This window comes from Styela clava, chromosome 7 (assembly GCF_964204865.1).
Source record: "Styela clava chromosome 7, kaStyClav1.hap1.2, whole genome shotgun sequence".
NCBI classification, from domain to species: Eukaryota; Metazoa; Chordata; class Ascidiacea; order Stolidobranchia; family Styelidae; genus Styela; species Styela clava.
Genome location: NC_135256.1, coordinates 16,841,185 through 16,854,179, shown reverse-complemented (window position 1 = coordinate 16,854,179; position 12,995 = coordinate 16,841,185). Strand labels below are relative to the sequence as shown.

The 12,995-nt window shown below is 39.0% G+C and overlaps 1 protein-coding gene across 1 annotated transcript; it reads right to left on the bottom strand.

The window, feature by feature from the left end:
* Nucleotides 1-1,273: 1,273 nt before the first annotated feature.
* Nucleotides 1,274-5,868, bottom strand: LOC120327713 (uncharacterized). The gene is made up of 9 exons (XM_039394059.2): nt 5,710-5,868; nt 5,232-5,480; nt 3,869-3,949; nt 3,412-3,602; nt 3,116-3,191; nt 2,671-2,804; nt 2,504-2,575; nt 1,844-2,017; nt 1,274-1,634 (listed from the first exon to the last, which is right to left on the bottom strand). Exons 1-9 carry the CDS (start codon nt 5,762-5,764, stop codon nt 1,530-1,532), a joined length of 1,137 nt encoding a protein of 378 aa, XP_039249993.2. The 5' UTR covers nt 5,765-5,868; the 3' UTR covers nt 1,274-1,529.
* Nucleotides 5,869-12,995: the final 7,127 nt, after the last annotated feature.

Below are 12,995 nucleotides of genomic sequence, written 5' to 3'. Positions count from 1 at the left end.
GCGATTTATGGCAAGGAGCAACTGAGAATAAGCAGACATAATCAATTACACAAATGATGCTATATTTTACTGATATCTTTACTTTCCTACAACACTGTTATACAATATACTCTGGAATATTCAAACATAAACGATTTTATTACAAGATTATACAGTCATATGTGAATCGCTAAATCACCAGAAATGTTTGAGAGATTCACAGATAATTGAGACGCATTCAGCAAAATCTCGCAATTTTATTCCAAAGTATATCATGCATAAAAACTAATAAAAGTCAATATCTTAGTCAAATAAACTGCTCCGCTAACTCCACACCCATTATATGTGCTTGTGCCGCAATGTAATTGCTACTGAAAATAGAACTGCGAATCGTCAAGGCGCAATGAATCTGCTCGCAGCTTACCCGCGAACAGTGCGTATCAGAAAGATATGACAGCTGCAATTTGCGTGTTACGTATTGGCTACTGTGACGCTATATCGCTCTTACATTCGAGTTACGGCAAGCCACAGCTGTTATTCTTGAAGTACGACTCTCGCGCATTCGTTAACTTCAGACGACACGACTCCGCAACATGAAGATGAGGAAATTTAACCAACTTTTCCAAGTAATTGCTGTTAATTCAAGTCCACCAATCTAAATTCAATCCGTTTTTCTACTCAGATGCATTACGCTGTGATTTTCTAATATCTCTGACTTACTTTGGAAGGTGAAGTCACTGAACTTGTTACTTCGAAATTATTACACAGCCATAGTTACAATTGAATTGCAGAGAATAGCTGATATTTCCATGCTCGAATTGGTAATTAGGATGACAAAATAGCTAAACCGGTCGAGGTGAGTTTTGTTGTGGATTTGACCGAATGCTCCCCATAGGAAGGTGTTCTCACGATCTAATTGTTAAGTAAGTCGTCAACATAGTGGATTAAATAACGATGACATCAAACGATTCGAAGGCAAAGCATAATACTGCTCAAATGTTTGTTACGCGCACGTACCGAGTCATGTTCTCGTTTGCCATTTTACACGATGGCCTTCAGATGCAGACGAAAGATTAATTAGATACCTTTCGGTCATCCGACAATTCACCACCCCAGACAGGAATTAGTTTCGCAAACAGTGCTTCACACTTCTGCTACGCTACACGAGTCCCACAAATACACCGACGCACAAACTATGTAAAATCAGACGGTTGAGGAGTTTTCTATTCCTCATTTCTATCATATAAGAATACCTCCAAAATTCTTCATAACAGAATATGAAACAACTTAAACGCTGATTTTTGTACACGTGTTTACTTTTGAATCCAAAAAACAGTAACAAAACTGACACCATTCATCCAAGGAATTTACTTCAGAAACAATGTTCAGGAAACAAGTGAAAATTCTTTATCAGAATCAAAGATAGCTAGCATTTGCCAACCATTCTCATTCAAGAGCAGAAAATAAAGTCTTTAATTTTCGAGTTTTTCTTATGTAATTGCCCACCACTTCGCAGGCGCCACTCTCGGTTAAGTGAATCACCAAAATGTTCATTTCCGATCCTTTCTCGTTGTTGTGTTGGCCGGAGGAACGCGACAAACCAGGTAAGGATTCACGAGTTTATTGCAAATGTTGCACGTTTGCTTGATGTAAACCTGAACATTTTATATAAATTTTGAATGCAATATGATAAAATGCATGATGATTGTACAACAAAATCTGAATCTACCCCTCTCATAAACATGCGTTTTAGAATTCTACAACTTCACATAAGCATACACATACACCGTGACGCTCACACAATCGCCTCCTTGTCACACACTCATTATTTTATAACTTCACTGAACACAAACATACACATTACCTTGCACGTGTGGCGCACACACCATACACTCCGACTCGACCATCCACGTAAACATCGACGACAGAAGAATTGTCCGTATTTTCTTTCCAGTCCCTGTTCGGACCTTGGTTGATTTAATACTACCACCACCGAGTCTTCGTCCCCACTCGACGCATCTTTGGACTTGAGAACTACCTGGTGAAAGACATTTTAAAATTTGAGGGAGAATTTTTTTTACGATAAGCATGAGTCCTTACGCCTGAAAAGATGTCGAAAATACGTCAAGAATGAAAGAGAAGTATCCCAGAAGCATGTTAATTGAAAGATCACAATACTGTCATACAATAGGTATAATATTGTATTATTGTTATGCTCTAATGACTTTTCATGCGTGCCCTATTTTCTTTATGTATGTTGTGGCGCATGAATACCTTGTTCACAATGCGTCTTCGTTTCGCTGTTCTAGGGGTAACACGTAAATTTGACGCTGTGCTGTGTTAAGAAGTAAATGTGAATACTTGAATATATGAGCTGATTGTTGGTGTGGATGGTTGGGAAGTAAGGTGCCTCAATAATAATAATTATAGTTGCCATCAACAAGGAGAACTATAACATGGTGTCAGAAGTGGGATTCGAACCCACGCCTCCATTCAAACAAAATTCATACTCTAATTAGCTGACCTGTCTTTCCGTTTTATCCAAAGATTTGTTATCATTATCCGCGTCGACAACGACGACACTGCTTTCTTCATCCTGAACATAACGAATAGTTACTAATAGAATGTTACTACAGGAGTATTCATGGCAACATTTTATAGTCTCAATTAGATTTACTCCTGCTTACGTACATGCGTAGTAAGCGGTTTTTCCAAATCCTCCTTATTATCTTCAGATTTTTTGTCTGAATCCAAATTTTCCTGTGTTTGATTTTCTTTTGATTGGAGTTCGTCTCTACTGGCTTTTGAAATTGTTTTCAGGGTAACTGTATTGAGAGATCACTCGAATTCATCAATATATGCAAAAATTGTATAAATTAAGCTATAGATATGATAAAGAAATGAATCAATAAATCAAAAAATAAGACTTTTTTCACATTCATTCTAGTGATATATCTTTGCACTTGATTATGTCCGCATACGATCTCATAAATATCTAATCTTTTTCCACGAACTCGTTGAATGACTAAGCCGCCCACAAGCTTGAAATGAGTTACGTTTGAATACAGTGACACATTTACTTTCATATGCAGTATTTTGTATAGAGACAAAACATAAAAGTCAGATGGATTGTTACCTTCAATTGTGGTATCTTTGGGTTGGTAAACTGGTCGATTTTGATTTGAGCGTGAAGTATTCAGATCGATGTTGGACTGTATGAAACGAAAATAAGCAATTATTTGAATTTCAGAATATATTTGCAATTTCATATTTGGCATATCTGGCCTATGTTGGATTTTTAAAATAAAATATTTTCTTATTATATTAATTTGGAAACTCTGCATTTTATTTTTACAAATTATAGTGAAATATTTTTAATCGATAAGTCATCGTGTTGATTCATCGTTTGAGGAATACAGTGAAATATTTTACCTTCAGTGGCATATGTTTTGTAAGTATCGGAATTAAAGAAGTCCTTGTGTTAGTTGGTTGACGACCTTGATGTTGTGTTGGATGTGTTTGTAGCGGTGGTGGAGGATGGCCCGAAAGATGTGGTGGCGGGGGTGGATGTGGCGGCTGCTGCAATCTTGGTTGAATCCGAACTCCGGGCGCCGTGAACGACGCTTGAAAAGTACGGCATAAGCAATTAGTTTGTAATTATTTGTAACTGTTAAATTACAAATATTTAAGTGTCACTTTCTACTGGCTGTTGTATTTTCATTTAAAACCGTGATTAAGCTGATTTTTGATTAATGTAAGATGATGCATCGACTTATCTAACGCTTTATCTTAATCGGATGTTAATTCTCAATGACAGTGCCACTAGTGACTAAATTGTAATCCTCCATAGCAAGCATGAACTCTGGCATGGAAAAAAATATAATCCTACCGCTTCTCTTCAAATCTGGCTGTCTTGTTGAAAATCTTCTATTTCCAGCCAAGTCATATCGTATATCAGGTACTTGAATTCCTGATATAAAAAAAAACAGTATTAGCAACGTTACAGAAACCAGGATATTGGTTGTCGAAGGACGTTGCTATGTTTGTTTGAAAACAAATCACATTTTAAAATCTCAAAACACACGTACTTAATTTCAAATTTATTCCCAAGTGAGAATGAATCGTGAAGTTAGTCAAATGCTAATGGGGGCTTCTCTGATTCAATGCTGATATTTTTCATAATACCTGTTAGAAAACGTCTTAAAATCAAACTATATTTCGCAAAATTTAAAAGCTTTCATAGAAAAATATTCCGTAAATAGTCTATTACGTTGTTGTATAGATCATATGTGATATATCACTCGCTAAAAGTCAAGATTTATAGATGAAAAAATAACTGTTCTCGATAATAAAAAGAAGAGTCTGCGATGAACAAATATATCACGTCAAGGTCAGTATATACCGTATTTCCCGGCGAATAAGTTGCTTTTCTAGATCCAAATTTTTGGCCTGATTTTGAAGGGGGCCGTCTTATTAGGCGAGTATGATAATTTCCATTTTTTTTTTGGTGTCGTCTCATTATGCATTAGGTAATTTGAGATTCCGATGTTGATGCGATTTTACTACCCCGACTTATTGGCAAGATTGGCAAGTCAAGATTTATAGATGAAGAAATAACTGTTCTCGATAATAAAAAGAAGAGTCTGCGATGAACAAATATATCACGTCAAGGTCAGTATATACCGTATTTCCCGGCGAATAAGTTGCTTTTCTAGATCCAAATTTTTGGCCTGATTTTGAAGGGGGCCGTCTTATTAGGCGAGTATGATAATTTTCATTTTTTTTTTGGTGTCGTCTCATTATGCATTAGGTAATTTGAGATTCCGATGTTGATGCGATTTTACTACCCCGACTTATTGGCAGGTTATATGCAAAATCCCATTTTTTCAGGCTTGAAAACGGGCCTCGTCTTAAACTTATTCGCCGGGAAATACGGTACATCATAATTTTATAGCAGTATAAATTTATGATTACATTTGAATATCCAGTGTGGTAGAATCAAATTTTCAAAAGGGAGGTATTGAAGTGAAGATGTTGAGATCTGGTCACTCTGGAGACCACCTACCCACGAGGACAATTATATCATCCAGCACAGCTGGACGTAATAAGCCAATTTGTATAAGAAAATACCAAACCATCTGCGAGCATTGATTCCTGGAATGTGGTCAGAAATTTAACACGCACAAAGAGATTTTACGTGTCCGCATTTTTTGGGGTGTTGTCTGAATTACATTTGCGTTGCGCTACCTTACCTTTTTCCGCCGTGCTGATTTGAATATGGCCCGTGCTTTTGCGACAAAGTTGCAAGTTAGGGTTGACTTGTCTTAGCAGATGAATTAGATGGGCTCTTCGAAGTGCCTCGGCCCTAAGTTCAGGAGTAAGAGACTGCCAAAGGAAATGAGGTGAGTTCCGAACAACTGGAGCGTCCAAATTCATAAATATACTGTCTTCATGGGTCATAATGGATCTCTGTTGCGGAAAGGAAGCGTTGAGAAGTTGATCTAAAACACACAAGTTACGATGCCAGTTAATGTAAAACATCATACTCAGTCTGCGGCATTTATTAAAGCGTTGAATATTTCCAAGTATAGTCAACGCTTAAAACCCTACATGTGCCTAATAGTGAATCATTTCAATTCATAAATTTAATTAGAAAGCAAATCTATGTTCATAAGAAAGCACCGTACTACAGAAATCTGATATTGACAATGCTTTATTTTGAATACTGACCTTTATACTTTGGAGTTTGTTGTGTAGACAGTCGGAAAACAGATTTAGCAGTCATTTTACAAAGATGAAAGCCTCTTTCAAAATGAAGCAAACGTATTTAGATTAGTGAACATCCTATACCTTAGGCCTTGTTCTGAAAGACAACAAAATTTGTTATTTTGGGGTAGTATCGCCAAGCATGACGACCGAGAAACAACTCGAAACCACTGTGGTATAAAACGCATGCGAATACAAAAACGGAAGTCAGGGTAACGACGATATTTCGTGGCACCAGTTCAAAACAAAGCACCGTATTCTCTATCAGCGTACACCCGCGTTGTCCCTACTAAAAGCGGCTTCCAACTATAATTACCTATCAACAGTAGTGATTGATTCGTTGATTGTCAACAAATCTCCACATAAAAAGTTATCATTGGCCCTTGTTTTGTTCAACCTAAAATTAGGATGATGATAAACTATGGCTGTGGTGCACTTCTGTCCGAACGAAAGGCTCAGTGGTGGTGTTGGCGAAATAATGATATAGTTATAGTTCTATAAAATCCAATGAAAAAATATATATTCATAGTTTAGAAGCGAAAAATATACTTGCAACAAATCGATTTCGATTTTAATTTCTCTTATTCCTTGTTACTAGATCCAATAACAGGGCAGTTTGATCAGGACAACCTGGGTTTTCTTTGTCAAAAATATCCGTCGCATCTTTAACAAGTCATTCTTAGAAAACTATCTAATTTTACATTGGGTAGCGGAATGCCCAATATGATACTTGCTTGCCACGAAGGAATGCCATTATAATCAAGGTAGCATGCGGAGAACCGCATTCTTACCACTATTTTCGGCACAAAAGGACATTTCGACGTTGAATAACTAAATCAAAAAGCTCTCAAACTTGGAAAAAGTATAATCATATATATAGTATCCAGACCTGTGTTATGAATTGTTGACCGTCGTGTCAGTTTAATTATATTTCATTTTTGTAAAACTATAAAAGTAAACCAAAATTATTTTTAAACCTTTTTTTTCAGAATTTCTAATTTTTTGGACAATTTTTTTGCGAATGTCTGACCCATTATTGATGTTTTCTATATACATTTTTGTGCTCATCAATTGAGCAAACCTATTCCGCTCATTTATGTCTCACATTCCAGCCTTTTTGATATTTTCCAGAAGGTCTAGATAAATACTTGAATACAAATGTTTGCGCGAGTTGTTTGCACGGTTACGTGGCAAACCTTTCTCTGCAGAGAATTGTAGTCACTACTCTAGATACTATTCGTTATTTTAAATCCATTAGAATGATGAGATTGATTCGTATTTGACTATAAAAAAGTTAAACCAAGGTTTTTGATAGTACCGCACAGACTATTCATCGAAATCTTTTAATGGTAAGCTGTGATTTCTGGGAAGACAGCTCAGCGACATTAGGTTGTGCGAGAATATCTTAATTGAGTTTGAAATAAATATATTTGAATAAAATTCTATTAGAATATTAATGTTTTCAATGAATTTGTCCGTAAGGAGTATATTTATTCAGGTGCATATATATATAATTTAAGACTTCTAAATTCTAATAGGTTCCGATGAAAATGATGATATGGTTTTTACTTTAACAAGTTATAAATACTATATATATTTAAATAGAGCATTTTCTGATTAGAAAAATATGTGACAAGTAATTTTTGATTAAATATATTACAGTTGGCTTAAAAACAAAATTTGTTGCAGTACAATACATTAATGTAGCTGGAATTTTCGCGAGTTAATGACTTTTTAAATTTATATCGTTTAATGAGTTTTATAGCTATAAAAATACCAAGCATGAGTCATTACATTTTGAATAATCTCACACTTCATTTTTTGATTGTTGGGTCAAGATTACTACATTTTACATAAATTACTTTGTTGTAACTTCTGTATTGAATCACGTTTTTGACTAAAGCTAAAAGCCACAGCAAGAAACTCGAGTCGACCCCGTTTCCGTCCGACTCCTAACTGACAAGAATTAAACTTTGGAAATGACAACGAATCTACAATCTATGTAAAATCTTTAAATCTGCATCTGTTGTTTTGGGTGGTTGAGGGCTTCCACCAAAAAGCCTGTTTCGAAAATGACTGTTCGTTTTTATTCATTGTATTTTGGTATTACAACAAACTGCATATTTTCAGCAAATATGTTTCCGTGTTGTTCGGTTGCTCAAACTACAAAACAGGATTTTTCAAAACCTCATCAAACGACGCCAGGTACAGGCGGCCACTGGTGTCAACTTATTTCGAAGTTATACTAGTGCGCAATTTTATTTATCTCGTTTTGTTCGTTTGTAGGAAGAATTGATAGTAAACCGAAAAACGTCGGGTTATCAGTTAATCGCTCACGAATAGTGAAAAATAGCGTTGAAAAGACGTACGAGTTTGTATCTCACTTCAAATGCCGAATAAAATATACGCCTATGCGTTGAATTTCTGAATGGTTTTAATCGGAACTATTCTCATTGGGGTGCTCCAGAAGTATGCGCACCAAGATGTCACACAACCTGAATCCTGACAGGTACACACATACTATGTTCAGGTTGTGCGCCATCTTGGTGCGCATACTTCTGCAGTTCCCTCACTGCACCACCGCAGTTGTACCAATCGGGTTGGTATATCCGGATCACCGGATCGTCTTGACATAAGTCATTTATTGCGTATATATATATATATATATATTAGAAATGGTCAGAGTATTATTAGAATGCATGAAGTGGACATGTATTTGGATAATTTTGCTGAATCCTTGTTGTTGGGGTGATTGTTTTGGAGACAATCGCTCTTCTCTGCATCTTCGATTTCATATATATATTTATTTCAAGAATCTGAAGAAGGAAGAAGTCGCTAGAATGTTATTCATTTCTTTTATGGGACCCGATATTTCACCCAAAATCTTGATGTTTCATTTTAATTAAAGGAGAGCCCTTTTCATTTCGTTTTGCTCGACCACATCCTTACTGCCTGTCCGTTGATTTTTTCGTAGAACTCGGTGCTCTCAGGCGTACCACTGGCGACCTTGGTGTCCCATATATTTGGACATTACTACCTTGTTAATCGTAAATCATATGACACAACATACCAGGTGAAATATTTCCCATTTGACGTTTGTGCAAACCAAATGGCGGCCTCGTGGCTGAATCAGAATGCTTTCGAAGCGAATGGCATATAAATAGCATATGAATTCAATCAATCAATCATCATTTTATTCGTCAGCACAAAATAAACGTATCATAAGAAAAAAACATTTCAAACACAATATGAACTTAACTTAAGTTGTGTGACAGGAGTCGCGAGGGACCTCATAAGGTCTTCAGGCAGCGACACCTTAAAAGCTCGCTGATTCAGGTTAGTGAGCACAAAAAGTTAATGAAACACCAAAACACTTCAAAAAATATTATAAGAAAAAAAGCATTTTTATTCCATATTTAACCCATGCATGTGAACAGTTAACGAGTTATTTTAGATGCATGAACTTTAATCGGTGGAGGAATAGGCCGTTACCGACCAGCAATTAAGTGAACCATGGAGTCCAGCAATCCTCTCTCTCATAATCATCCCCCGCGGCATTCGAACCCACGCCGAGCAATCAGGGGTGCGACGCTAAGCGTCATCCTAACGCTTAGCACAGAGCGCCTACCGTGATACCTTCGCTTAAAAACGAACAATAAATTCGTTATATTGATCAGGTGACGCGGCGAAGACGTGCCTGACTAATAAAACAAAAGCAAACTAAAAGCCAAGTGAGTTCGAGTACCGATTAAAATATTCGAAAGGGATAGTAGACTTCATCAGGATATATACTACGGGGCTCGGCAGATCTTCAGCTCTGTGACAATGCTCAATAACTTTTCAGATTTCCCATCTGTGTCACACAAAATGCTGTCGAATACTGTATAATACATGTCCAATTATACATCTATAAAACTAGAACCATTATATAAGGGCGCTGATAAAACTCTAAATATAGCAGAGTTTGGAGTCAGACTTCTGTCGTGTTTTTCAATGACTCTAATTTACTCGAGTCATCTGAGCGAAACAACACGACTTGCACTCATCTAACCACCAGAGAGACTTAAAAAAGTTTGGTCGAGTCTTGGAGATACAAAAAAGAAATCATGTTCAGTCGAGTCCATGCATCTGAAACAAATAAATAACAAAATAATCCCATGCCCGACATGGACTGGTGAACGGACGAGAGGCCGTGATTCGTCATATTAGATAGGTCCATTTGTTACACTTTTATCAGTAAACAATGACGGAACTCAATAATAACTGAAATGAAATAAAGAACAAGAGTTAACATTAAATCACACACTGCACAGTCTATATAAATATTCACTATATCCCCCCCGAGTCTTTTGTGCGCCGTTCCTTAGGAGTAGCGGGGTATGAAAGACTGAGTATATACAGTAAAGTGTTCATATTTCTGAGGAATTTGAGTCATTACATAGTCTTTTTGCCATTCAAGTGACGTATCAACATCTATGTCAGCGTCCGTAGGCCATGAAGGATATTCCACTCCTGCTTTTGTCGGCGGGCTGTTAGGATTTGTGACTTCAGCTTGTGTTTTGTGATCGTTGGCTTCGATCGGTTCGTCGTGTTCCCCCGATGGTGTGACGTCGTTCCCCAAAGGCTCTTTCTTCGTGTATTCTCTTGAGCAGGTGAGAGCTTATAGATGATGTCGTTGTCGATGACGCGTCGCGCTTGAGGTTCGATAACGGGTGTGTATTTACGCAGAAATTTTCTGTTACGAAGTGTCACTCTTCCGGATCCGTCGACTTTTACGGCGTATTGATCAAATGGTCTAACTTCAATTATCAGTCCCGTTTTGTTCCATTTTTTCGGTTCTGGGCCGATCTGATTTTGAATCCTCACGTGATCTCCGATGACTAGTGGAGAAAGCCTTTTCGTGTGTTCTGACCATCTTTCTGCCGATTACGAAGAGCTTCCTCTCTGCTTGCCAAAGTTTCACGCCAAGTGTTGTGCGGTTTATATCTTCCGGGAAAAATAGGGATGACGTCTTTGATTGCGCGCCGGAACACGCACATTGCTGGTGACATTTTGTTGTCCGGGTTTGGTGCGTTTCGGTATTGCAGGATGGCCCGCTGAAAAGAGTCTGTGTCCAGTTCGCCGTTAGGCCCAGTGTTGTTGCGAATAAGTCGTTTGACAGATTTTGCTCCGACTTCTGCACGGCAGTTACTGTGTGGAAATGCCACCGATGATGTACGCCCCAATCTCTCAAAAACTTCTGTGTTGCAGCAGAGGTGAATTCAGGTCCTCCGACAGAAGCCAGTTCATCTGCAATACCAAATGTCACGAATGTTCGTCGTAGGCTGCTGATAAGTCCTGTCGCACCACCCGACGTCCTCTCGACTATTGGCCAATTGGAGTAGCGATCAACGATAACTAGGTAATTGACACCTTTGCAGTGAAAAAAAATCGGCACAAATGCATTGAAACGGATAAAATGTTGTATATGGAGATGTAGGCGGAGCGCATGGCTGTGATGGAGCCATGCGATTGCATTTTCGGCACTTGTTGCGTGTTGTTAAGATCGCTGCTGTAATTCCTGGCCAGAACACGGATGTTTCTGCCCTTGAGATCATTGATGATTCTCCTTGGTGTGCGATGTGAAGGGCACGTAGAACGTCTCCGCGTAACGTGGGGGGAGAGGGGAGTCAAGATTCGGTCTTTGTAAATTATCACCCCGTCCACAGTGTAGAGGTCGTTCCTGAATCTGTAATACTCTCGTAGCGGTGTTGGGAGTTCAATTCGCTTATCTGGCATTCCCGACTCAATTATTTCGACTAATTTGTTCATGTGATCGTCGCGAGCAGTGGCCAACTTTACCTTTTCCCATGTGACAGTTTGCAGAGCAGCAATTGATGAAGCTGCTGCCTCCATGATTGAGGTCTCAAAAGTGCTCTTGTGATTCACGGTAGTGCGAACTTTCTCCATTAAGGTCAATGAAAAAATCGTAGAAAGCTGAGTGGTTTCGTTCACAATCGATGCAATGTCGTCTGTAAGATGCATCATCTCAGGTTGCCATGTGGGATGTCGAGAACAGCCGTCAGCAGCTCGGTGTTTTACGCCTAGAATGTGGTTCATGCGGAACTTGTATCTTAGGGTCTTTTCCTTGAGATTACGGAGGTGATTATTTGATATTTTGTCGAGTGACCTGTCGCCGAAAATTTTTAACAGCGGTTTGTGGTCTACGGCAATCACAAGCCCAATACGAAGTATCTAGCTTTGTCCAAGGCATCGACTACTGCAGGAGCTTCTCCCTCGATTGGGGCGTAGCGTGATTCTGCACTATGAGTGAATCGACTGCTGACTAAAGTTGTTTTCCATCCACTGGAACAGCAAAACGGCTTTGAGTTTATACAGAAGCAATGCTTCTGAAAAAGCCAATACCCGAGTCCAAACCATGAACGGATATCGGTGATGTTCTGCGGAGTTGGGAAGTTAATGATGGCGTTTAGGAATCTTGAGCAGGGTCTTACGCTGTCCATTGTTATTTCAAACCCGGCGAATTCTACGGTATCTTCGGCAAACACGAACTTTTCCGGATTAAGTGTGATGCCATGTCTCCCACAGATATCCAGCCATTTGGCGGCTTAGAAGAAGCTTTCTTCTATGCTGTCGGCCAAAGGAGGGTGTCGTCAATGCACTTTGTTTTATTTGGAACGTCAGCCCCGATTTCATCGAATCTACGCGAGTATCCGTCTCCTGAAGCAATGTAGCCTTGTGGTGCAGTGCGGTATCGGCCCCAGGGTGTGATGAAGGTAGTCAGGTGCCGGTCTTCCTCGCGTATAGGTACACTGTGATACCCGTTACACGCATCAAACACGGTCTTCTTTTTGCCGTTTGGGACTGAGCGTGCTTGATGGAATGGGGACTGCGTGTGGTGGGTCTCCCTGGTGGCGTATGCGTTCAAGGGTTGCAGATTCACTGTGCGACGTGGTTTCCCATTCTTTTTTGCACAGACTACCATTTGGTGAAACCAAGTGACTGGATCGCCAATAGGAACTGTTTCTATTACGCCAAGTCTGACATCCTGGTCGAGTCCAGCCTTCACTTTGTCCTACCAGTGCAATGGGACCGGTACAGGTGTGTGATGAGCAACTGGGTCGGCGTCTGATTTGATCATCAGTTTCATTGGCGGCCCTTCTATCATGGGCAAAGGCTGGTGTTCACACGTATTAAACGTGCTGGCTCGGTAGCGTTCAATGAAAAAGTCCTTGAGCTGTGCGAGGTTG